General features: G+C 31.3%; 6 protein-coding genes across 9 annotated transcripts; 2 read left to right on the top strand and 4 right to left on the bottom strand.

Annotated features, from left to right (window-relative positions):
- The first annotated feature begins 226 nt into the window (after positions 1–226).
- LOC140672816 (uncharacterized) lies at positions 227–6,506 on the top strand. Of its 2 annotated transcripts, none has more exons than XM_072905260.1 (8): positions 227–560; positions 927–1,280; positions 1,474–1,549; positions 2,916–2,944; positions 4,763–4,896; positions 5,103–5,452; positions 5,648–5,929; positions 6,138–6,506. In XM_072905260.1, exons 1-8 carry the CDS (start codon positions 548–550, stop codon positions 6,175–6,177), a joined length of 1,278 nt encoding a protein of 425 aa, XP_072761361.1. In that variant the 5' UTR covers positions 227–547; the 3' UTR covers positions 6,178–6,506. The 2 variants fall into 2 exon arrangements, with proteins under 2 accessions (XP_072761361.1, XP_072761360.1); XM_072905259.1 differs by having other exon boundaries at positions 2,913–2,944.
- A 1-nt stretch (position 6,507) lies between these two features.
- Bi-1 (Bax Inhibitor-1) lies at positions 6,508–9,830 on the bottom strand. The gene is made up of 4 exons (XM_072905261.1): positions 9,526–9,830; positions 7,677–7,978; positions 7,061–7,386; positions 6,508–6,950 (listed from the first exon to the last, which is right to left on the bottom strand). The coding sequence occupies exons 1-4, from the start codon at positions 9,570–9,572 to the stop codon at positions 6,915–6,917; spliced, it is 711 nt and encodes a 236-aa protein (XP_072761362.1). The 5' UTR covers positions 9,573–9,830; the 3' UTR covers positions 6,508–6,914.
- An 853-nt stretch (positions 9,831–10,683) lies between these two features.
- Positions 10,684–16,002, bottom strand: LOC140672815 (DDB1- and CUL4-associated factor 8). The gene is made up of 12 exons (XM_072905257.1): positions 15,844–16,002; positions 14,302–15,185; positions 13,905–14,051; positions 13,616–13,845; positions 13,359–13,502; positions 12,919–13,142; positions 12,606–12,771; positions 12,347–12,509; positions 11,934–12,064; positions 11,738–11,857; positions 11,271–11,384; positions 10,684–11,123 (listed from the first exon to the last, which is right to left on the bottom strand). The coding sequence occupies exons 2-12, from the start codon at positions 15,038–15,040 to the stop codon at positions 10,959–10,961; spliced, it is 2,343 nt and encodes a 780-aa protein (XP_072761358.1). The 5' UTR covers positions 15,041–15,185; positions 15,844–16,002; the 3' UTR covers positions 10,684–10,958.
- Positions 16,003–16,390: 388 nt separating this feature from the next.
- Rpl23 (ribosomal protein L23) lies at positions 16,391–17,734 on the bottom strand. The gene is made up of 4 exons (XM_072905262.1): positions 17,661–17,734; positions 17,372–17,455; positions 16,743–16,871; positions 16,391–16,642 (listed from the first exon to the last, which is right to left on the bottom strand). The coding sequence occupies exons 1-4, from the start codon at positions 17,671–17,673 to the stop codon at positions 16,446–16,448; spliced, it is 423 nt and encodes a 140-aa protein (XP_072761363.1). The 5' UTR covers positions 17,674–17,734; the 3' UTR covers positions 16,391–16,445.
- Positions 17,735–17,933: 199 nt separating this feature from the next.
- Positions 17,934–20,675, top strand: Mulk (acylglycerol kinase-like protein Mulk). Of its 3 annotated transcripts, none has more exons than XM_072904909.1 (8): positions 17,934–18,029; positions 18,497–18,616; positions 18,691–19,081; positions 19,165–19,280; positions 19,365–19,555; positions 19,811–19,957; positions 20,033–20,151; positions 20,309–20,675. In XM_072904909.1, the coding sequence occupies exons 2-8, from the start codon at positions 18,510–18,512 to the stop codon at positions 20,420–20,422; spliced, it is 1,185 nt and encodes a 394-aa protein (XP_072761010.1). In that variant the 5' UTR covers positions 17,934–18,029; positions 18,497–18,509; the 3' UTR covers positions 20,423–20,675. The 3 variants fall into 3 exon arrangements, with proteins under 3 accessions (XP_072761010.1, XP_072761009.1, XP_072761008.1); XM_072904908.1 differs by lacking the exon at positions 17,934–18,029 and adding an exon at positions 18,063–18,277 and having other exon boundaries at positions 20,312–20,675; XM_072904907.1 differs by lacking the exon at positions 17,934–18,029 and adding an exon at positions 18,066–18,277.
- A 958-nt stretch (positions 20,676–21,633) lies between these two features.
- On the bottom strand, positions 21,634–25,423 carry L(2)dtl (WD40 domain-containing protein denticleless). Its single transcript, XM_072904883.1, has 8 exons — positions 25,231–25,423; positions 24,774–25,018; positions 24,500–24,680; positions 23,970–24,195; positions 23,688–23,893; positions 23,399–23,601; positions 22,910–23,117; positions 21,634–22,663 (listed from the first exon to the last, which is right to left on the bottom strand). Exons 1-8 carry the CDS (start codon positions 25,271–25,273, stop codon positions 22,026–22,028), a joined length of 1,950 nt encoding a protein of 649 aa, XP_072760984.1. The 5' UTR covers positions 25,274–25,423; the 3' UTR covers positions 21,634–22,025.
- Between the last annotated feature and the right edge of the window lie 131 nt (positions 25,424–25,554).

Genomic DNA, 25,554 nt, shown 5'->3' with positions numbered 1-25,554 from the left:
TTGGCTTCTTCAAAGATGCGTTCAAAAATCCAACTCGTGAAGTAACACTTAATTGACCAATCAGAACAAAGAATTCTCCGTTCCTTTTGTCTCGATTGGTCAGTTAAACATTGAGGAATGTCAGCCATCCACACATTTTTGCGACGTTTCCACAAACTTCTATAGAAGTCTGTGAACGTTTCCGCGTCGGTAATACGAGCGGAAGTGATGCCCTAGACTTCCGGCCGCTTCGTTTCTACTTCCGCCAGCGAAGTGGACAGTGGACATTGGTGGATATGCTGCGTGTTAGCGACGTTCTCGTCGTTCGTGTCGTCGTTCAATCGTGCGATTCCGCAAGGAAATTTTGTGAGGGAGCGTGAGCAACGCATTCCCAAAAGGGGACGAGTATCTAGAAAGGAAGAAAGAAGAAGAGATTTAATCGACATTTCGTCAAGTTGCTCGCTGATTCAAGCGTCGTCAGCCTTTTCGTTTCTCCTGGCATCGTGCATCGATAGTTTCTTTTTTCACTTTGTTCGAACACTGTAGACTTGTAGAAAAGAGCGGCACAATGTCGGACAATCGTAAGTATCGCATACTTGATGAATTTACGAGCGTAATTACAATCACGGTGCTTCCTTTCTCTCTCCGCGTGAAATTGAGACATTTGTCTTTTTATACTAAACAATTTGGAGTAATGCTAGCGTCGCAATCGTTGTTTCTCCTCGCGGTGTTGATTATATGAAAATGGCGATTAGCAAAGTTATCGAAGATAGTGAATAATGAGAATTTATTGGAAATTGTTATATTTTCTTAAATAAATTATGAAGACAAAATATCGATTATAAAATTTCATATCTAATGAAGAATTTTTATATAATATAAAAAGAGTAAATATATATTGCAAAATGGCATCACAATTATTAAAGTGTTTGTATTGGATTTTACAGAATACTCCAATTATCAGCAACAAGGATATAATCAGTACAGTCAACCACCACCTTCGACTGGTCAAAATACATCGTACCCACCTCCATCTACAGGCACAGGGGGCTATAATCAATACAGTCAGCCACCTCCAAGTACTGGTACCAATTATAGCAATTACGGTAGCTACAGTTCTAATACTGGTCAAGACTACAATCAGTCTCAAAGCCAAGGCAGTTATGGACAGAACTACAGCGGGGGTGGTAGTGCAGGAAGCGGGGATAGTGGTAATAATTATGGCGGAAACTATGGACATGGAAACAGCGGAGGTAGCGGTGGAGGATATAATCGTAATTCTGGTGGTGGCTATAGTGGAGGTAAATATTTTCTTTATATTTTATACCTTTTCTTTTTCTTCCTGTTAAGTATTACTTTTCTGCCATAACTATCTCGAAAATTTACTTTATATTTAAACTCTTCAAAATAAGGTGTTTTCTGATAGTGAATAATTTCTCTTTTCTTATTAAATTACTTATTAATTATTTATACTTGATATTTGTATGTTTTCAGGCCAAGGAGGTAGCGGTGGAGGCGGTAGATATGGCGATCGCGGCGGTTATGGAGATCGCTCCGGCGGTGGTTACAAGTAAGTTTATTTTCTAAATTTTTAATATATTTTAATAAAGCGACAACCGGAGCAACAGACTCCGACGTGTTAAATTAAAGCCAACAGCCACTGCATTCATAATGATCGATGTCACAGTAAACGACTTTGTTGAAGCAAAATCAAAGGTATGCAATGAAGTTCTTAACAACAGTAATGGAAACTCTTGTCCATCATTGTATCATCATTACGAACGGTTTTATGCCCGGTTGGGCGTTAATATGTTTGAAGTATGCCTACAGGTTTAAGAGACAGATGTAACTGAGATAAAGAGGTAAAGAAACAGTATGTGACAAATGACGTAAAAAAGGTTGTCGACACCCTATTCGCTGGTTCTGGAACTGTAATAAACACATACGCACGTATAATAACACACACGCACATACATACATATAAACGACGTACGTACATATGTATATGTGTCGTAGTTACGTGTAAAGGTCTTAAATCAGTCAAGACCGTAAAAGCGATCGATGTCGCCACTGGGACCACTGTTGTAATATTATTTCTATTAGGCATATTAAATATACGATTAGGCAATTATAAGGTATTTAGAGTCTATTGTAAGAGATTACGTTATCTATTATCGTGTAGGCATTTTTCGAAAAAAAACATATCTTTTGAGAATAAGCTGGATATGACATGTGTTAGATTCGCATAACACATTTGCCTTCGTACGTACACGGTTTTACTATGTGTATTATTACTTCTAGCTATGGTGTATTGGTATATTATTGTAGTAGGTATTTTTTTGGAAGATAATATTTTTTTCTATTATTAATTGTCGATAATCAAACCTCTATACAAGTATGCAAAAGAACAAAATACGTCGTGTATCGACTGTGTTTTACCATTTAGAAATTTCCCAACTGCAAGAATCAACGGCAAATTGCAGCGGATGCTTGGCAATATTTCTTTCCGGCAAAAGTTTTTTACTTGCAACACAAGTAATCTCTTACTTTTTTTTATTTTTTTATTTTTTTTTTTTTTTTTTAAGTGACGGGATGAGTATATGAGGAATGCATCTTTTATCAAGATTTGTCTTTTCCACAAAACTTATATTATCCGGATCAGACCGAAACACTTTGATTTAGTTTTGATTCGATTTAACTGTTGTTGTTTCACATGTGTAAAGATAATCTCTGCATGTTAAACGATAAGACTGACAAACGTAACTTGACGTCGGGACGAAACCGGCAAATCTAATGAAAATCATAATATAATGTGACTGTAACAGACATTTAGACAAATAGGTACATCAATCAAGAAGAACGGTGGCGAGCGGCATACGATTCGCCATGCAATCCATGACTCAACTCATTGGTAATCTGCTTCTGTGTTTTAGCAGTGGCGGTGGCCGCAGTGGTTTTAACAAAGGTAAATGCACCAGACTGTTTGTACTAGTCTGGTGCTAAATATTCTCTAGCTTTCACTCTACTATTTATACGATCTTAAATACTCGGTTACTCGGTTATTATATGAAAGGGCTGCTATGCAACATTGTTAGGGGAAGCGTTAAATATCTCTCAATGGTAATTATTCACCGTATGATACGATGCATTCGCACGGCATTCATTGAAGCGGGAACGAGAAGAGAATCAAAATGAATTAATTATACTTATAGTATAAATTGAATAGTATATAATTGAAAAAGAGACCATGTATTATAATCACCAATTGCTTTTTTTTTCCTATAATAACAGCAATGCTTGCGTATTATTTTATGCTGTTATCGTAAAAAAAAAAAAAAAAAAAAAAAAAAAAAAAAAAAAAATTTGCAAATACATAGGACATTCCGTCTAATCACAAAAAATTAAATATTTTATATTCTGTAAGATAATTATGACTCTATGTATACCCAACCACAAATAAGTAACGCACTGTGCGGTGATGTCGTTCAGTGCGGAAGCAGTGTTTTGGAAAATCCCTTAAAAGGTTGATGAAAGAGGTTCATCTTAAAAAGGTACAAAAAGGTATTACGAATGGACGTTCATTTTGCGAAAGAAAAAGCAAAATAGAACGAAATAGTCGTATAATAAATGATCATACGTATAGATTTTTGGTATGGTCGTACTATATTTGGACGCGATATTTTAAAACTGTATAAGCATAAGCAATAATATATATAATACAAGCGCGAACAAAGGAGTAAATAAAAGGCAGCTGGTGAACTTGCCGATTAAATCTTTAAGCGTTTAAAAGATATAATGTTGCAGCCCTTTTGTATGTTCAGCTGCAACCTTGTGTTATGTATGTATCGTTAGGTATTAATTGGAGTATTAGACTGCTACAGCACTAATATAAATTAGGTTTCTATAAATCAAATGATTTATTTAAAAGATTAGGATGTATACTGCACACACACACACAAATATAACGTAATTCAAAATATACGAGAAACTTCAAATTATGGAGATGTGTACAAGTTGTCAATCATTATTTAATAGAGTTGTGTAGAATGTCGCTTTTCTTTTTTCTTTTTTTTTTTTCCCCTTTTTTTTAAGACCTCTTGGAAAGAAGTGCACAACAATAATTATACTAATGCGTAATGAGGTAAAATAACGTTCTATAAGAATATACATAAGAGCGTATATACATATCTAGTTATTAAATAACTAATATAAGTCTAATATATATGTTACGAGAGAAAAACTTACATCTCTTGTGTTGTACGATTTACTTGTAAACTCAAATTGAATCGTAAAACTAGAATGTAGCCCAAACGAAACTGGTAATCTATTTTTTCTGCTTATATTTGATAAACGACAGAAAAATCGTACAATATCAAAGCCGCATATACATAATTACAATCGGCACGATATTGTAAGACTATTAGAAAAGTGTGGAAACTAACATCTTGGAAACACAAGCATTGTGTCCTTACTAAGAACTGTCATTGTGTTATTATTATGAGAAATACGAGAAAGTTTTAGAAATGTATGACTCGATAATTTTTATCAAGAGTTGTGTGAAAACTTGGAGAGAGGTATACGGACAGTGTTTCAAGTTTTCGTTTCGCTTTGTAACTTGAGAGATTTACCTATATAGAGAAAACGCAATCCCGCGAAACACTTTCCTTATACTTTTAGATTAGGATAAAGTAGTAGCTCCCCCGGGATTAGTAGAGATACGCGAATATATTTTTACTTTAGACGTTTCTCTGTGCGACGAATCATGACTCTCGGTCCATTGCAGGGGGCTACGACCGTAACAGCGGAGGTGGTGACGGAATGGTTACCCAAGAGGATACTATCTTTGTATCCGGTATGGATCCATCGATTTCCGAGGAAGAAATTTGTCAACATTTCGGTGCGATTGGCGTGATTAAAGTACGTATTTTATCTGTTTATACGCGCGGATACATATTTATACTATACATATAAATGCATGCACGATTCGAAATAACAATCTTAAGTTAAAAATCAAACGAATTTAGAACTAAATGTAAGATATTAAACAGTATCGTAATGTAATAGAGATAGCAATTTTTAATTACACACTTATTAGATGTTTAATGAAAGTTTCATATTTCTAGCACGATAAACGCACGGGCAAGCCGAAAGTTTGGATGTACAAAGACAAAAACACGGGAAAATCGAAAGGGGAGGCGACAGTCACCTACGATGATCAAAATGCTGCGCGTTCGGCTATTAGCTGGTTCGACGGCAAGGATTTTAAGGGTTGCACGATAAAAGTACAAATAGCACAGCATAAGAGTAATTGGCAGGGCAACAGAATGGGTGGCGGTCGCGGCGGCGGTGGTCGCGGTCGTGGTGGCGGCGGCGGTTTCAGCGGCCGCGGCGGCGGTGATCGCGATGATCATCATCGTGGCAGTGGTGACGATCGTGGAGGTCGCGACGGAGGCGGCCGCGGTGGCGACTGGAGGTATATTAATATCTTACACAAAATAAAACTTTCATTATATTAGTATATTAATATACTAATTATATTATTATTAATAATAATATAAATATATTAATAAATTAATATAATATATCATATATAATATATCTAATGACAAAGGAAGATATTCAGATTTATTGAAGGAAAAATAATTATTATAAAACCCATTTAACACAGGTGTCCAAATCCCGATTGTGGTAATACAAATTTCGCATGGCGGGATCAATGTAATCTTTGCAAAAGCGTAAAACCGGAGGGTCTCGGTTACGGTGGCGGCGGCAGCGGCGGTAGAGGTGGTGGTGGCCGAGGTGGTAGCGATCGCGGAAGCCGAGGAGGTTTCAGAAACGATCGAGGTGGACGTGGAGGTGACAGAGGCGGTAGAGGTGGCGGGGGTGGTTTCCGAGGTGGAGACCGAGGAGGCCGCGGAGGCCGAGGTGGTCCTATGAGAGGAGGCGGCGGGTAAGATTCCCATTTCTTCTCAATTTGTGTGACCCTTAGTACTTTGTAAATTATCTTTTTCACATCATCATTCTTTTCAATATAATAAACATAAAGGTTAAAAGATTAAAATACATTTTTACATATATAAATTATATAATAATATATAATAAATCTATATATTAATTGCACATTTATATATTAATTTATGCATTTTATTTTGTTTTAGTCGAGGCGACAGGGACAGGGATCGCCAGCGACCATATTAATTTCATATTCGTATAACGGTCGTATGGCTTTTGCTGTCACTAAACGACTTGTACACATTTTGTATACACAGTTTCAATGCTTGTACATTTCGCCAAGCGATAATTACTTCTTACATGTCATGTACTTTTTACTTTCTTTTCGCGTAATTTTTTTATATTCATCGGAATATCTAACAAACTACATATGTATATTATGTTCGTGTATACAAAACTATTCCTATATAAAATCAAATCCAATAGAAAACAATAGGCAAGACCGTGTTGCATAAGCATGTAACTGACTTATTTATCGTCCACTATGTCATTTAAATAAAATAAAAGAGAGAAAACTTTGGGAAAGTTTATTTATTGAAAGTTGAAAATATAATACAGTTAATTTATGTTATATATATGTATACAAATCTGATGGAGAATTATATAACTCAAGACGTGACCAAAATAAATACGTCTTTGTCTGTAATCGGATTCGAGAGAAGCCGAATTTCTTAAACAAACTGTATTTAACATTTTCCATTTTCTTTCTTTATTATGGTAAATATATTTATATAGTTTCGTAATATATCGCGTTTGCTAAAGAGATGTTATGCATATATATGTGTATGACATGTGTAGTATTGGTATTTATATAATTTTTCGGTATGTATATGTACACAGATACCTAGGTATGGATAGATTACATGAAGACCTCTAGTTTATGGATTTACTTGAATGCGCCATAACCACTCCTTTCTCTTCTCTCAATCTCTACGCTTGCGTGACTCCTTGGACAGTTCCTAGAATAGTATATACAAATATTTTAAGATTATTGAAATAAAATTCCTACATCAAAATTTTCATAAAAACTGTGATAATTTTAAAAAATATCTACAAACAAATAATTTACCTTTTGCGTAAGTATTACAAGGAGATGTCGGAAAACGCCAACAAAATCGATGAACAAGTCCAAAGAGTGCATGATGAAGTCTCTACTGCCCATGTGATGTTTCTCGATAATCAATTGCGTGTCATAGATGACAAAGCCGCAAATCACGAATAATCCCAAATACAAATGCGCTTGGTAGATGAAAGTCGAACGCAAGAACAGATTGGCGAAGGAAAATATAATCATGATGTTCAACATGCTCATTAAGGTGCCACCAAGATACAGCCAGCGACCACGTTCAGCCAAAAGTGCAGAAATGCTGAAGGAAACGAAAACTACCGTCGTACCTGTAATCATTTTATTAAAATGTCATCATATCATATATCCATATTTTTTAAGATAATTTGTGTGTGTGTGTGTGTGTACATATACATACATACATACATACAAATATATTTAAAAATAATTGATTTAGTAGTTTTGTATTAACCATCTGTAATGGCAATCTTTTTATTATTTCTTTTTCATAATATTGCAAGGTAAACAATTAGAAATTCCTAATTTTTAAAAAATAATTTATTTTAAATCTAATATTTTATCTTAGAAAATTATAACAAATAGCAAATTGCTCACTCACCAACTAAAGCTGTTACCACTATACTCGGGTCTATGCTGACTACCATCTCGAGCAAAGGACCTAATCCGAGGCCGGACAAGAATGCGAATCCCAGGAGATAACTGAGGCGCAACTTTTGATTTTTGCCATTATCAGGTGTTGTCATAAGTGCAATAAGAAGACCCAGGGTACCAAAAGTTGTCAACAGATTAGCCTGCAGAAACTGTGTGTACATATGTACATAAGCTCCTACGGCTGCCGATACGGTGGACAGGGACAAGCAACCGTATACATTCTTCAAGTGTTGTCTGACCGGTGCATTTCTGCGAATAGTGCATTAACAATTACTGGTTAATATTAAATCGCTTTGCATATATTGGAGTAGTAAGAAATATTGAGTTTAGTTTTATGCTCTATGAAAATATATTTATAATGCAAGAATGACACTCTTCATCTGCAATCCTGCTATTGGGAATATATATCTTTTTCCTATAGTAATTGTATAAATTTATACTAAACTTTGCAGAAAACAAACAATTTATGTTTATGCTTGCTTTTAAAATCTCAAAATAAATATTTTATTTGTCCATCAATTTTTTCTTCATATATATATTCACTGCATCATATATATATGATGCAGCTTTTATTTTAATTTCAACCATCTTTTACTGTTCTATATGCCACATAATTGAGCTTCAATGTACATTTAATTGTATGTAATAATTAATGTACAATTAATTGTATATAATTTAAGTTAAATAAGCAAAATAGTTTGAATGATTTATCCTTATTTATTCATTTCTTTGAAACAGTGAACCAAAACTTTTCATAAGATATGTCATTATTGCAATATTTTTAACTTTAAATATAATTGTATAGGTGCATCTTTATTCTGTTGGAGAAGACATCATGAAAGTTTAATAATGCAAAGAATATGATAGAGATATCAAACTTATATCGTCATTATTATCACGATATGTTTGCAATACAAAAACAATATCATAACAAATTAATATGTTCAACGTAAAAAGAGACTATCTGATTAGATAACGTTCTAGAAACCGGTCATACTTTTTACTATGTCATCGTATTCTCTATCTCTCTTCTTCCGTACGTTTACGATGCGCGAACTCTGAACTTAGGTAATATCTTGTGCAAACGTGTGTATGTGTGTGTGTAAGACAAAATTCACACATTGATAGTAAGCTCTTTTAAAAAATTTATGCTTTATTTCCCTCCGAGATAACTGAATATATATATATATGTATTTAGTTTGCAGAAAAGACGCGACGCAACGCAGCTAAAAACAGACGTATGGATATCGAAAAGTTTTATATAGGATATCGGAATATACTACTTCGCATTAAATATTAATGATAGATGACATTGAGAAGTTTGAAATCGATTTTTCCATAACGAAAATATCGAGGAAGGTCATTATTATAGTTGCGAAAGTTCTTTCGACGTTGTTGCAAAGTGCATTTACGCTTTGCGCTATCATTAAACATGGTCATTATACATGGCGTAAATTACGTCATCCTGTATCTGCAAATGAACAAAAATATTCGTTCTGGAACACGTATTAAACGTAAGTTGAAGGTCATGAAGTATCGCGACACGACACGTATATATGTGTATATGTATATATATATATATAATATATATCGTAATTTTATGCTAATCACCCTTGGCGGAGGATACGGAGGCTCGCGAGATAAAAACAGACGGATCGCGAAAACTGCATCGCGAAAGGCCACGTAATGGCCAGGAGAAGGCGAGCAAAAATCGCGTAAACATTTCGGATCGACGATTTTGGTCGAAAAGAAGGACGCGAGGGATAAAATTGCTCGTGGAAAAATGTATTACTTACAACGTGTTGCTGAAGGAATTTACAAAAGTGTTGAAGACCGCTGCCATAATTTTGCTGTCGTTCGACTGCTTCTGGACGACGATGCTTTTCTGACGATCGGCACAAGCACTACGAGACGCTCACTCACAAACCACGACCCCGATGACTGGCGGTATTTCGTGTCGTCGATTCTATGCGCAAGACGAAATTGTCGTGGCCAAGTCGATGAATTGTATGAACGTACGTAGCCGATCTTTGCACGGGGACACGTCAGTGATATTTCTACGCGTAAAAACCAACCGACGAGACAGACGAGGATAGGACGAGAATGGACGTGTTCGATTGGTGCTACGGGCTGACTAGATGGCGACATCGAACACGGCTCAAATGTGCTATATATGTCACATATGCACAATGTCATTATCTTCGATTTTCATTTAGGAAAGTATCGAGATTAGAATCAGCATTAATTTAATAATGGCTCTTTTTCCTCAATGTTTTTCTTGCACAATTTTTTTCTCTATCCTTTTCAATACTCGAATACTTGTATATTTCTTATTGTTAGAGGAAAAACTATATTTATTGAAATATAGATATCCAAATTTATTATATATATAACAGCTGTTTTCTTAATATCTCTTTTTATATCTTTCTACAATTTTTCTCTCTCTACAGTAGAAAATATTCTAATATATAATTTTAATTTTAAAATATTTACAAATTATATAAATAATTGTAAACATCTCTAAAAAAAAAAAAAAAAGAAAATTATTTTCCTTCATAATGTAATTTAATTTTTGAATTATTCTTATGCAGACATACAAAAAAACTACTCGACTTTCCCATGTTTTAGTGATTATTTGATTGTTGAATAAACAACTAAGAGAAGGAAAATTATTTTTTTACATTATAAAACTGCATATACTTTTTTTTGAACAATAAATTACATTGACAAAATTATTTTAATAACAATCTTTTGGAAACATAATAAACACATGGAATATTATAGTATTCATATAAACTAAATAAAAAAAAATAATCCTATATGTAGAATAATGTTAATTATAACAAAATATTTATAAATTTATGCATGTTTTCTACACGGTTTTATAATATATATTTGCACAACTATTATAAAATTCTACATTTTTTTTCCTTCTGTTACCTTAATATCGTACATTTTGTCAAATCGTAGTCTTTATATCTATTCGACATTTCAAAAATTAGGGTATACTAGTGAACTGCTGAATTATGTTTAAACTATCAATTATTTCCAGAGCTGATAGAAAAGATCAATGATAGAATATGGAATTTTTTTGACATACTGCAATATTGTTTTTATACAATCTGCTATATAACATTATTGACACAATCATTTAATAAAATTTATAATTGAGAAATGGTTAAGGAATATTCTGAACGCTAACTCCCATTGTGTTAATTAAGCAATATTTCTAAGATTGAGGACATTGTATTCTTGCAACATCGCCACTTTCTGATTGACTATCAGTATTGTCAGATGAGTTGTCATTAGAAGAGTCATCAAAATGATAATCGTCATCATCATCATCGTCGTCATCTCGATTTGCATCTTCAAGGTCATGACGCGTATAAAGATGCTACAAAAAGACAGCCATAAAATAAAATAAATAAACGTGTATATTTTCAAATTTATAATATTAACAAAGACTTCAATTTGTAAGAATATATGACAAAAATACTTATATATATTAGGTTACATAAATACTTATATATGTATTACTTACACGTATTCTTTCTCTATGACGGATATGTCTCAGTAAAATCCAAAATAATTGCCCATCAAACGTACTATCAGGCGTACTTTCTTGTTTTCTATTTCTTGCATTGGATTTGACACACTTAAGAAAAAAAAAAAAAGAAAAATATGTAAAAAAAAGTCAGATTAAATGTTTATACTTTTTATAATACAGATAGCAGATGAGTTTTTATAACAAATTTTATATAACAGAATAATTTTAATAGTTCTAATTAGTAATAGTATTAGTTCCAATAGCATTAACAGCAGCAAATTTATCCTTTTTTGAGAATAGTACAAAAAGTGCAGTGGATATATAATATTATGACAAATGAATAACAACGCTCGTGAAACAGAAAAATATGTATAAGCGAAACGAAACAAAAAGAAAAAAAAGAATATATAAGAATATAATATAAGAAAATATATAAAATAACATTTTTTTTTTGTACATACATTCGCTAACGATTTCATTATTGGAGGTTCGTCGCGTGAAGGCACCCATATTTTGACATCATAATCCAATCCACTTGTTGCAAGAACGGGAATATGCGGATGTCCTTCTAAACAATTTACCTATATAATAAAAAAAATATTATTCTCTTTCCTATTGTAAAAAAAAAATTTTGTATATTTTATTAAAAAAGCTTACAACTCCTTGTTCATCCCCTGTCATCCATTGTACAACCGCTGCCGTATTTTTGTCCCAAATAAATATATTGCCACAATCAGATCCAGACATAATATATTCACTTTTGGGTCCAAAGAAATTAACACCTTTTACTGTAATTGAAAGATAGATGATAATATAATATTAAGAAATTACAGCTGTACTTAAAGTATTAGTTCTCAAATATATGAATTTCAAAAAAGATATTTACAAAGATATGTAGCAAAAGAATCATGTATAAAAACTAATTATAATATTTATCATTAAATTCTGAACATCATAAATTTATGTTTTGAATTATATGTTGAAACATTAAAATAATCACATATAAAAATCTAAAATGAAAGTATAGACTCCCTTAATATAATCATATATCATGTATATGTATAACATACCAGTTGCACTATTTCTATGGCCTTGATATCTATTAGCATAATCTATATGTGGTGATGATAATCTATCAAATAGGTATATATCTTCATCATTGTATGATGCTAGAATTTCAGTTCCATTGTGATTATATACAGCACACGTTACATGCGCGTGTTTATTCCTGGTCTAAAACAAATTTCATATACAAGCTAGAATTATTAGTTCTTCATTATTAAAAGAATTATTAGATTAGTTTAGCACAGTATAATAATATAAACATACCAGACGATCAGGACATAATTTAGAAAGTGGCGTCGAAACTTTTCGTCGATCATACACTCTCACGTAATGAGAACGGCCCCCGACGCAAAATTCATTACTATTAAAAGGATTAGAATGTATACTATATAATTGAACTTCTGATGAACCTTCTTTTACTACTAGTAATCTGTAAATACAAAAATCTATTATATGATATACATATATATGAAATATAATTAATATATATACATTGTGTAACTTCTATAAATACATAAAAAATAGGGGATATGAATATAAGCTTTTTTAATCGTAATAAAAAAACCATCCTGTTTACCTGCTTGGTTTGCTTTCTCGGATATCTATAGAGAATACCCTTGCATCTTCTCCAGCAGAAAGGACTATATGAGGTATTTCAGGATGCACAGCTAATTTATGCGATGGTCCACGATGCGCCGCCAATCTCTGTGATGTATTGTGTTCAAGATCTAACAAACGTACTTGACCATCTCGAGCACAGGTGACCATGAGATACTCCATGTCCAATGGTAACCATTTTGCCTTAATATAAGCAATAAAATAAATACACAATATAAAAATTACACACACACACACACACACACACACACACACACACACACGCGCGCGCGCGCGCGCGCGCACACGCACACGCACACGCACACACAAATACATACATACATATGTATTAAAAACACAACCATATCCTATCATGTCCTTACACTTTACTTATAAATATAAAGCTATGTTAATACATACTTGGAACATATTTCTCGTGTGTCCACTCATAAACCAATGACGTTTTTTTCCTGTAGCCCAATCCCATATAACAACTGCTAAATCATCAGAAGCACTAGCTAATAAATTTCCCTTTTCATTGAAGTTTAAGGCATTTACGCAACCCTGTAAATAATAATAAAATATCAATATATAAATAATAATAATTTAATTCTTTTACAAGCTATATAATATAATAATTAAATAAGTCAATATAGTGTTTAGGAAATAGTAAATACCTGATGTTCATTAAGATTATATATAAGTTCGAGCCGTTCTACCGCATGTAAAGAACCGTAAAATCTTTTTTGAAACAATGGATTGCTACCTATTTGACGATTTATAACTTCTGGTACTATATGCCAATTGGGTGGAGGTTTCTCTATTTTTAGGCATTGAGGTACCTCTTCCTCATATTGTTCTTCTTCATCCCATTCATCCTCGTCTGTTCTCCACTCACTTGAATCACCTATCCAAAATTCAGAATTCTATATCCAAATATGCAGCTAACAAGTATACATGAAATACCTCTTTCATCTTTGTGTCGATCAGATTCCTCATCATTGTGCGTTTCTGATCTAGCTCTTCTTGAACCGTTATTATTATTATTTAACTCTCTATTATGAGCAGATTCATAAGTCGATTCATTTCCAGTACTAGCAGATGCAACATTTCCTGAAATTATACATATATATATTTTTTAAAATTATATGTAACTTAATATATATATATATAACTTTATATATATATATATATTTCATCTATTACAGAATAAATGTTCTAAAAGATATTTGCAAGTTATAAAAAAAGTTATAAGAAATCATAAATAATAAAGGTATTATACACATTCAACAATTACATATTCAACAATTGCACTCTAATATAATTTAAAAATTGTATGCAAAAAACAATAAATAAAATTCACCTTCATCTGCATCAAGTACGGAAGCTTCTCTTGCTGCTTCGTTCGATAAGGTATTCCCAGAACTATCTTCATTATCACTTGTTATATTTCGTCTCTTACGATAATTTCGTTGTTTCATTTTTGATTTGGTTCTTTGAAATGTTACTGTGTCATCGCTTACATTTTCACTATTGATATCATCATCTATACTTTTATTTAACTTCTGACGTTTACTCCAATCTTCATCTGAACTATCGTCCGACCTTTCCATTGATACATTATTGTTGTTGGCACGTACTTGATCTTTTGAAATACTTCTTTTAACTTTAGTCTGATCTGTTTGTAATGCATTTGATTCATCGGCATGAGAAGATGAACTATTTTCTTGCGAAGTAGTTGCTTCTGATGCATCAACCGAATTAATAGTTTTACAAAAGATATCTTTTAACATATCATTAGTTTTGTCACAATTATCAGTTGCCATTTCAATATCACTTCCCACAGAAACTTCCACAGGTTCGTGCACTTGTTCATTTTGCATAGTTTCACAAACAAAGTTGTTATCAAGCTTCACTGCATGATTAGCATCTTTTATGACATTGGCCTCAGATGTATCAATAGAACTATTTATATCTGTTGAGATGTTTGCAACTTCTAAAGAACTTGATTGCATCTTTGTAGATTTGTCGCTGTCAGAATTATCCATATCAGAAGGATTTATTTCCAAATTATTGCCATGTGTTTCACTTTCAAAATCCATATTTTGAAGATCATATATATATATATATATATATACTCCTGTTATTTGTCCAGAATATCAATAATCATTTCTTTAAAGATAGTTTGATATATATATATATATATATATATATATATATATAACATACACCGAAAGTATATTATATCTGAAAAATAATATAGCAATTGAACAAAAATAAACAAAATCTATAAATATTAAATTCTTATATAGGATGCAGAAAATAGACACGAATTAAAATATTAACGAGTTAATATAATTATTTTTTCTAGGATGAATTACGAGATTATAATCGAGATTGCAGAAAAAATATCTTGTTAAGTTTGCAGCAGAAATAACTACAATGTATCGCGAGACAAGATTCTTTGAAGAGAGTATCTATGTATGATATAACATCGTCACCGATTTAATTTCACGCAGCCATCACTCGTAATACAAATCTGTCATTAATGAAGGAGGAAAGGCGTTAGAGTTAGAGATCGCATTGCAAAGATTTGACGATTCTAAGACTCGCAACGGTCGACGAATCATAATTTTCAAATATCTCAAATATCAATTATTTCTCTCTCCTGGTATATTTACTTAAATTCAATGCGATTCGTTCCAGATTTTTTTTTTCAAATAAAATTGCTGCTAAAATGGCCAACGCATATATATACATAAGATTGTGTATGTGTATTATGTACCTGAACTCTCATTTTAAAATCTTTTAGAATAAATCTCAGCATGTGTACGAAAAACGTGTGCGACGAAAAGCCAAATATCAAAATCAAGATGAAATACAGACGATTCAATAGAGTACTCACCTCGGAACTCTTTCACTTTAACGAAACACGATATGGCTGTATGTAATACATAATACTCTGTATATATCCTATATATTGCTACGGTATATGTAATCAGTATGAGCGTACATACGTACCTACAAGACAAAACGCAACTTCTTGTCCGTACTTTCGACTTTCGACTGCTTCGATACTATGTGTATAAATATAGTACGAGATCTCTTTCTCTATTCTAATTTTGAAGCTAAATCCCGATACTCATGCGCGAGTTACATATGCGACAAGAAACAATATTGAGAACCAATCACTTTTCGTTACACGTTTAATTTTGAAAAAAAATGACGTGTGATTGGTCACTGTGCAAGGATATGTATTCTCTATCTGCATAGGAAACCATAGAATACTACACCAAATTTTAGTTTTTCAAAAAACGATTTCGATCAATATTTATTATAAAATGCCATTGTAATCGTCGCTTCAAATAATACATAAGAAATTGTTTTTTTAAATTTTTCTTTATGATAAATTTCTTTAAATATTCTAAAAGAGAAAATTAAAGACCAAAAGATAAGTGTTAGATTTATTTTTTTGTAGTGGATTTTACAGGATTTTACATAGAATGATTATGCGATACTGCTGGCGTTGGATGCGATCCTTGGCCATAAATCTGCACACTCTTTCGCTACAGGTCCCGTAATAGCTGATCCTTTCATTTCACCCTTGTTATTGACGATCACGCCGGCATTGTCCTCGAAATATATAAATGTCCCGTCCTTCCTGCGAAATGGTTTCCGTTGCCGTATGACCACTGCAGGCATCACTGTAATATATATACATATATCAATGTGTTATCTAAGATTCTGTGAAAAGATAAAGATGACAGTTTCCTTAAAAAGGGAGAGCAAAAATAATTAATTTACCCTTTTTTCTAAGTTCAGGTTTTCCCTTCTTCACAGTGGCTACGATCATATCACCAGATCCTGCTGCTGGCAGACGGTTTAATCGGCCCTTGATTCCTTGTACTGCGATGACATACAAGTTCTTGGCACCTTGAAAAGAGAATGATAGCATCATTATATAAAATATGTTATGGAAAAAGATAAAGAATTAATTTATTCTATTCAAACAAAAAATTACAATGTCTATATTTATACATTTTATACGTATCAATCTTTTAAAAGTCTTATGTATATGTACTTATGTATATGTATATCGATGCAAATGTTTCAATATTATTTTTTATATTATTTATATATTATTTTATATTATAATTCCTAAAGAATAGAAAAACTATTGTACTGTCATACTAGTGTCAATTATATTATTACTGCTTAATTAGAATCTTTGCCTTCATTTTTAGTAGATTTAATTTTGAACATGTATATTTTTTTAACACAGTTTTTACTGAATTGATTAACAGACTGAGGAATACAAAATAACTGTGAGATACGTGCGATTCCAAACGAATAAAAAACCATGTGCGTCTTATTCGCGCGACTGCTTTTTGAGGTTAAGTAATATGAAAATAATGTTTTTTATACAGACTCACCAGTATTATCAGCACAATTGATAACTGCACCGACCGGTAAACCCAGAGATATCCTGAATTTGGCTCCAGCCGACCCACCACGTCCTTAAATAACAATATATCATATTAGATGACAACATTGGAATGATTTTTGGAGTTTATTTTTACGTATTAGTCACTAATAAAGTAACGTTTTGTTTCACCACATAAACCAAACGTATTTTCGTCCTTTCATCATTTTATTTAAAACCGATGGATTGTTTCGACACCGATTTCCATAGATTTTCCTCGTGTTCGACAAAAGACTTACCTCTCTTCGACATCTTGAATTATGAAAAAGAAGCAATCAAACGTATCTTGCGCACACAGTGTACAATCATGGACAAAAGAAACTAGAGTCTTGATTCATATGTGCATGTGCGATGCGGTATAGGGATATTTCCAGCTAAAGTAATCCTCACAAGACAGATTCCCTATTATATTTTGGGTATGTATTGGGAATCGCGAATCGCAATTGATAGCAGCTTTTTGATTGGTCAAGAGATGCGAACGCAGACGCAATCGTCAATCGCTAGTGTGATTCGGGCATAAGGCTTCTCTCTGACGTGTATATGTATATAAATATTTTTTTTTAAGTTAAATGGAATGAAATTTTATGTTTCTAAAAAATTAGAAAAATGTATGTAATAAAATCAATACATAATATTATAAAAGCACTTATAAAAAAATAAGGAATCACATTTCTTACACTAATTAAAACAAAAGCGAAAACAGTAAACCCATTAGATGATTTTAAAATCTAATTGTAAACGTGACAATGGCAAAGATATTAAATTTACTGAAGACGATACGAAATAATTGGAAAAAGTCCGTGTTAGGCGTCACAGCTTTCTCGTACGGAATTTCGTACGGCAAACAAACATACGAGTAAGAATTACGAGTAGAATGTAACCTCGAATTTTTTTTCATTTTTGTTAAATTCATGTATAGATTTATTATATCCAGAATATTCTACACATTTGTCTAGTCGCAATTATAAAAATATAAATATTTTATATTGGAATATTATATTTTTATATCCATTTTAGATTCTTTTTATTGAAATATAAAATTACATCAATTCTTTCTCTCTTTGCTATTTTTTAGTGCGGAACAATTAATGCGTCAGTGTTGTGAAGATGTAGCCAAGTATGGAGACACCTCTTGTCCTATAAATGTTAGACCTCGCCATGTAACTATTATTTTAAACCCAGCAGCTAAAAAAAGGTTGTTATAAAAATTTAAATATTGACACGGAAGCTTTTTACTCTTTACTAATTCTTTTTTTTTTTTTTTTTCAGGAAGGCCAAAAAGTTATTTGAGAAATATTGTGAACCTTTATTGCACCTAGCTGGTATTTCAACAACTATAATTGATGTGCAGTCAGGAAGCCATGCACGTAATGTAATAACAAATCTGGAAACTTCTACAGATGCTATTATTGTAGCTGGAGGAGATGGTACCTTGTCAGATGTTACAACTGGTTTAATGAGGAAATATGAACATAATCTATATTCTGTCAGACAATGTCCCATTGGCATTTTACCATTGGGAAGCACAAATACAATCGCGAGCATGTTTTACCGAGGGTACAATGATTTAGCTGACATACATCACATGATTGATGCAACAATGGCAATTATTAAGAATAATATTAAAGCAATAGATACCATTCAGATCAAACTACTGGAAGTATGTATTTTTATTGTTTCTCATTTTTTAATGCACTAGCCAAATTGCATTCAAATATAAATATTAGCCACTTTTATTTTAAGAACGATCCAGAAAATCCTGTAAAACCGATTTATGCAGTAGGAAGCATAAAATGGGGAGCTTGGAGTGATACGCATGCACGGATTGATAAATATTGGTATTGGGGCTCCTTGCGAAAGTACATACCTCTTAATTTCTTTAAAACAATACTTTTTTTTTTATACATACATATCTTATACTTTCTTCTTTTGAATGTAAATAGATATGCAGCTTATGTGTTCAATGGTTATAAATCAGATCTAAATTGGAAATGCAACGCAGTAATGAAATATACTAATCCTTGCAAAGGATGTTCACATTGTTATTCCAAAGAATTAGCTTATAATCAGTCTACAAATTTGAATAGAAGATGGTGGCATGCATTCCTGCCAAAGAAGCAAACATTTGTTTCAGGTAAAGAGATCTTATAGAATTGTAGAATTCCAGAGTGAACTATGTAATACACATCTTATTAAAATAAGATAATAAATGTACAAAATTAAAAACATAAGTTAAAATATTCGGATAAATTTGAAGAATAAATTTTTTACATTAAAGCAAGAGAAAAGTAGATACATCAAGTACTTTACTAGTATTCTATATATGTATATTATATATAATTTTAACAGAGAAAGATATATATTATATGATGTAATCTTATGATTTCAGATAATTATGTCGATTATAGTAAAGTAATAAATGAAGATTGTGGCACATTATATGAGATGCCTATTTCAACAACTGAACTATACATAACAACAGAAAATGTAATGAATATACCAGTTAAATCAATGCCTTCATTAAAGATAGCTCTAGGTAAATTTAAATATTTCTATCTTGTTTAAATTCCAAATTTAATCAGTGATAAAACTTGAATTTAATTACATTCAGGCCCAGAAAATATTAGTTATACTACATTTGTTGAAAAAGGATGGAAACAAGAAATGAACAACGAATTTCCAGTAAATGCAATATTAGACGCAAAAGATATTGAATTATATCCTGACAGGGTAAGCAGCCTTTTTTCTCTATAAATATTAATATAATTCCTCTTATAGATGTTGATACATCTTGCAAAAAATGCATGTTAAAAATCATTTGTGAATCATTCTATTAGTCAGCTACTTATCTTTCAAAGTTTTAATAATATTAACAATTTTATTTCAGAAGAATGAAGATCGAATGTTTTACATTGATTATGAGGAATACGAATTGAGGCCAATTCAAATTAAATTACTTCCACAATCTATAACAATATTCTGTCCCGAATCGAATAGATAACATATGTATGCAATAATACATACAAATGATTTAAAACCATTTTGCGACATTTAATAAATTCATAAATTCCATAGTATTTACGATAATTTTTTAATTATTTAAAAACGATAAAAAATAGGAATAAAACATCGTTGATTATCATTAATGTAAAAATATTATTTAATGCTTTCTATAAAACAATAATTTATTGTAGCATGTAAAAAAAAATATATTTTGATTATAACGATCATCATTAATTTAAATACATTTGTAATTTGATATAATGACCATTTAATATAATATTCTAGAACATATACTATATATATATATATATATATATACATTATACTAAAGGTTTGATTACATCTAAGTATAATTACTTCTTGTTTACGTCTAAGTATACTTTAGTAGTTTAACTGTATTTTTTTCTTAAACTAAATTTTACTTTAAAAACTGCACAAGGTACATTATTGTAATACTGAGACGTAATCATTTTCGAGAGCTTTATAAATATATATACATATATGTGTACATGTACATACCTTTTGATGAGAAAGCATTTAATAAACGAGAAGAGATTAGTTTATAAAGTGATAAAAATATTATACATCTAAATGCTATTAATCTTCTCGTTTATTAAACACACATCAGAAAGTTTCAAAATATGGCTTAATAGTAATAAGCTCGATGTGATACCTCAAAGGATTCGTGATGTCTAAATTTAAAAATTTCTTTTATGAAGGATGGCTTAAATCAGTGCTCGGAGTTAGTTGCCCTTTTTGGGCCAATTTCCGAGGCGCCACCTCCTATTCCCCCACTAGCGCTTGAGGCTCGACGGCCGAGCCGCCGAACGCTATACTTCAGGTGTGTAACTATAAGAAATATATTGAGGTCCGTATGTTACGCCACAAATCATTAAAATTTTTCTTGCTAAATAATTTTTATTTTTATAAATTATAAATAATAAATAAAAGTATATTAACAAATAATAAATATAATAATAACAAATAATATAATATATAATAAAAAAAATATAATAAATAAAATAAATTATTAATAAAGATATTAAAAATTCTATTATTAATATGCATGCGAATATGTATATGTATATGTGTACGTATATATATATATATATATATATATATATATATATAATAGCTTTACATAACATTAATAATATTTTTAATATTTTTAATATTTTTACTTATAATTTATTATTATATATTTTTTATTGTATATATTATTTATTATTATATTTATTATTTATTAACATAATTTTATTTATAATTATTTATAAAAATAAAAATTATTTAGCAAAAAAAACTAACGATTTGTGTGCGTAACATACGGATCCCAACACATTTCTTATAGGGACGCGCCTGAAGCGATTCGGCAGCCGTCGAGCCTCGAGCGCTAGTGGGGGAATAGGAGGCGTCGCCTCGGAAATCGGCCCGAAAAGGGCAACTAACTCCGAGCACTGGCTTAAATAATTAGTATATTAGAATAACCGGGATTTTAAGATCTTCAGATTATTTTATATATTGCAAGATAAAAGATAGATAAAGAGATAGATAAAGAGAATTCTTTAAACTTAATTCATGAATATCTTTTGTCATTTATATTTTCAAGACATACTCGTTGATGGTATAATATTACTATTTTCCGAACAAGAATTTTTTTCGCAACCTTTACTTGTAATTTGGAAAAAATTTAATAAAGAGACGCTTTTTGTCGACTTTGTCACTTTTTGGGGCTCAGTCGATTGTGATCTCTTGGATCTTCTGGCACTGGGTGTAACTTGAGTCTTGGGACTACACGAAGTTGATTCTGGAGTTTTGCTTTGTTCATATCTTTCTTTTCTAATTTTTGTTAACCAATCAATATTTTCCTTGTATTTTTGCGGTGATATCTCGAGCAAATGTGGCGCTGTACCGTCTATCACAAAATTTGGCAAATTTTGCGTGGGCGAGAAAGGAGTTTCCTCACTCCTGTTTGTGAACTGACTCGTACTAGGTTCATCCGATTCGTAACCTCTGCTCGAAGTAGTAGGGGTCTCGACACTAGAGCTAAATAGTCTTCGCATACCATGATTATCCGTGTGAATTCGTTTCGCGGCAGTCTCGTGATTTTCATGAATAGGAAATAAAATATATTTGTGTTTTCCTGCAGATCTCGAGCCCATCATCATTTGCAAATAACTACGTTTAAGAGGAATGTATTCGTTTCTTTGATGATCCTCGTTGCTAGATTTGGGAGTTGTAACTGTGGAGGAGTGTTTAAAAATTGTTTAAAAAAAACAAAATTGATCATGCTTAAGAAAGAACTAAGCAAATGACTCGAGAATTCTATTTTATAATTTTTAGATATTGACACTGTTTGTGACAATACTGAAGAAGTTTTTCTAGTAATTTGATAAAAATCTTATAAAATGTGACTTATTTCGAAATATTTGGCACGAAATATTTACCATTTATATAAATTTTATAACAGCAATGCTTTAATCTTTACCTGAAGTATTATCTGAATCTGGTGTAGTTTCATAATTGGGCATTGACCATCGAGAAGTAGTAGGGGTAGTTTCCAGTTTCATATTTTCTAAATATTTTTCTACTACAATTTCAGCTTGACCACCTAATTCTATTTGTTCGTTTTCTATCTCATGTTCTAAACCAACTCTCCATATTCTGTGACAGGAATCGTCGGAACAAGTCACTATCTGCAATTATTTTCAGAATTAGAAAAAGATTACATTGCACATGATTTTGAAAATGTAGATTATAATATTTATTTTTTCACAATTGTCAAACAATAAACTTATAATAGAACATTATATAAGAACATGCAAATAATTTTAATTTTATTCTGTGATATATATTATTTATATATTATTTGTATGCTCTTTATTATTAATTATACATTATTATTATATTATCATTTCATTATCTTTTGTAGATATAAAGTAATATAAAATAAAATAAATATATTAAGATTTAAAACCTTAGTTTCACCCACGTTACACCATGCAATGCAAGTTACTTCTTCTCTGTGGCCGACAAGTTTAACTAGTGGTATACCAGGTCTATTAGTATGCCAAATATATGCCAGTTCATCACTGGATCCACTGGCAAGGTAACGACCATCAGAACTCAAGCAAGTTTTTACATAATATGTACGATTTTGATGCCCATAATATTCTGCCACTACCATAGAAAATTATCATTAGTTTTATATTGAAATTGTAATATATATTAATGCATATTTTGAAATAGAAAAAAATAACATTAACCTGGTTTGTGATTATATGATGATATATTATAAGCATATATAATGTTATCCATGCAACTGGCATACAATGTAATTCCAGCTGGGCATATCAACAATGAAGAGAAGCCGTTCCTAGTACTATTTCCCGCATAATTCATCAGATGCTTAGCTATTGGTTCTTTCTTATGGACAGTATAATTTTTACGCAAATCCCATACTTTTATTAGACTAGAAAATAAAAAATATATTATTATATATTCTATATCTATTACATAAATATCTATAGGTGTAAAAGTAATCTTACCCATCACCAGCAGCACATGATAGTAATGTAAAATCATCTTGAAACACTAAACCAGTAATACTTTGCGCTCGTGATGCTGGACTATATGCTTTTCGTTTCATATTGCTTTTACTACCAATACTGTGCGCATTGACAATGCAATTATCTGGTTTAGGTTGATCAGTATGATTGGCTCTGATATCCCATATCATAATAAACCCATCTCTAGCACCCGTTGCAAAGACCGCTGAAATTTTAAAAGATTCTAAAGAACTCTGAATCCCATAACATGTTATAACAGATGGCAGTTAAATATTTTTTATGCAAATACATATTCTATGTTAAAAAATATTATTAAAAAAATATATTAAAGATATATATTAAAGATATTATAGAAATATATTAAAAAAATTATATCATAAAAATAAATTAAGAAGATATTAATATCTTTATCCCATTTGGAAAGATATTAAAAAAATATACATTTCATATAAAAATTTGTTCAGGAAATACAAATGTATTTATAACATTCTTTAAAATAAATAAAATACCTTTGTCCTGATAACGAAACACTGCTGTTTTTACACTTCGTGTATGTGCATGAAAGCAATTAATTTGTTTTATTTCAGGCCTGGAGACATCCCATAAACGTACCGTGTGATCTCCTGATGCTGTCACTAGTTTTAATTCTCCAGGCATCCATGCAATGTCAAATATAGCATTACAATGTGCCTAGAATAATATAAATTTTTGGTTAATATTTCTGTTCTACTTAGGGTGAAAAAATTTTATGTGTTAAATTTGTTATTCGAAATAAATAGCAACCTGTGTCCCCTCCAAAGGTTGATTAGAATTTTCTATAATTTTTGTATTTTGAAAAGCGATTTTTCCATCTTCGTTTGCTAAAGCGAGGACTTCCTCGTATCCTGGCGTAGTACTAAAACGGCATGCAAATACTGGTGGCTCAGGATTATAATCAGGCGCATTTACATTCGGTGTTATTCCACGATAAATATCATTGTAATAGCATTTCAAACGGTACAGTGCAATGTCATAATCATGTATTAATCCTGCAACAATAAATATCTGGTATATCAAAGATTTTATTACATAGCACATTATTAAATTTTTTAACAATCAACAGCTATTAAACTATTTTTTAATAAAATTTAACTTTAATCATTAATTTAATCAGCTAATAGAGGTAACCTTTGTTTCTCTGCAAAATATATATTTATTTTTAAATCTTTTGTAAAACGCATATATACTTGTTCACATTTACCAAATCCACTTTCTTGTCTCTGAATAGCATTTGTTATATTCATTTTGCATCAACACATTAATACATTTATTATAAAATTGTTAAAATTATTGTTTTTAAGATTGTTTATATACGTGATATAATACGCGGGAAATCTGTCAACTTTTGCACACTTATCTTCGCTTGGGTTTATTTTCAAGTATATAAATATGTATACATAAGAACTTTTCTAGTAAGAAACAAGCTTAAAATAAATCTGTAGTTCAAAGCTTGGCGTTCCAAATACTTTAAAAATGTTTGATTGACCAATCAGAACAAAAGAGACGAAGATCTCTTCGTCCCGAT

The sequence above is a fragment of the Anoplolepis gracilipes genome, chromosome 13, assembly GCF_047496725.1.
Source record: "Anoplolepis gracilipes chromosome 13, ASM4749672v1, whole genome shotgun sequence".
NCBI classification, from domain to species: Eukaryota; Metazoa; Arthropoda; class Insecta; order Hymenoptera; family Formicidae; genus Anoplolepis; species Anoplolepis gracilipes.
Note: the sequence above shows the minus strand (reverse complement) of the source record. Positions and strands in the feature narration are given on the sequence as shown.

What these genes read in the sequence shown, in the direction of transcription:
- LOC140672816 (XM_072905259.1), top strand. An exon ending in CCGCAGTGGTTTTAACAAAG is followed by an intron (nt 2,945 to 4,762) that starts GTAAATGCACCA and finishes GGTCCATTGCAG; the next exon opens with GGGGCTACGACCGTAACAGC. An exon ending in GGCCGCGGTGGCGACTGGAG is followed by an intron (nt 5,453 to 5,647) that starts GTATATTAATAT and finishes CATTTAACACAG; the next exon opens with GTGTCCAAATCCCGATTGTG.
- Bi-1 (XM_072905261.1), bottom strand. Translation starts at nt 9,572, where the DNA reads ATGGCAGCGGTCTTCAACACTTTTGTAAATTCCTTCAGCAACACGTT. An exon ending in AATTCCTTCAGCAACACGTT is followed by an intron (nt 7,979 to 9,525) that starts GTAAGTAATACA and finishes CACTATTCGCAG; the next exon opens with AAATGCACCGGTCAGACAAC. An exon ending in TTGTAATACTTACGCAAAAG is followed by an intron (nt 6,951 to 7,060) that starts GTAAATTATTTG and finishes ATACTATTCTAG; the next exon opens with GAACTGTCCAAGGAGTCACG.
- LOC140672815 (XM_072905257.1), bottom strand. Translation starts at nt 15,040, where the DNA reads ATGGATTTTGAAAGTGAAACACATGGCAATAATTTGGAAATAAATCCT. An exon ending in TCGACACAAAGATGAAAGAG is followed by an intron (nt 13,846 to 13,904) that starts GTATTTCATGTA and finishes AATTTTGGATAG; the next exon opens with GTGATTCAAGTGAGTGGAGA. An exon ending in ATAATCTTAATGAACATCAG is followed by an intron (nt 13,503 to 13,615) that starts GTATTTACTATT and finishes TATTATTTACAG; the next exon opens with GGTTGCGTAAATGCCTTAAA.
- Rpl23 (XM_072905262.1), bottom strand. An exon ending in CAATTGTGCTGATAATACTG is followed by an intron (nt 16,872 to 17,371) that starts GTGAGTCTGTAT and finishes TCTCTTTTCAAG; the next exon opens with GTGCCAAGAACTTGTATGTC. An exon ending in ACCTGAACTTAGAAAAAAGG is followed by an intron (nt 16,643 to 16,742) that starts GTAAATTAATTA and finishes TATATATTACAG; the next exon opens with TGATGCCTGCAGTGGTCATA.
- Mulk (XM_072904907.1), top strand. Translation starts at nt 18,168, where the DNA reads ATGGCAAAGATATTAAATTTACTGAAGACGATACGAAATAATTGGAAA. An exon ending in GAAGCAAACATTTGTTTCAG is followed by an intron (nt 19,556 to 19,810) that starts GTAAAGAGATCT and finishes TTATGATTTCAG; the next exon opens with ATAATTATGTCGATTATAGT. An exon ending in TTCATTAAAGATAGCTCTAG is followed by an intron (nt 19,958 to 20,032) that starts GTAAATTTAAAT and finishes AATTACATTCAG; the next exon opens with GCCCAGAAAATATTAGTTAT.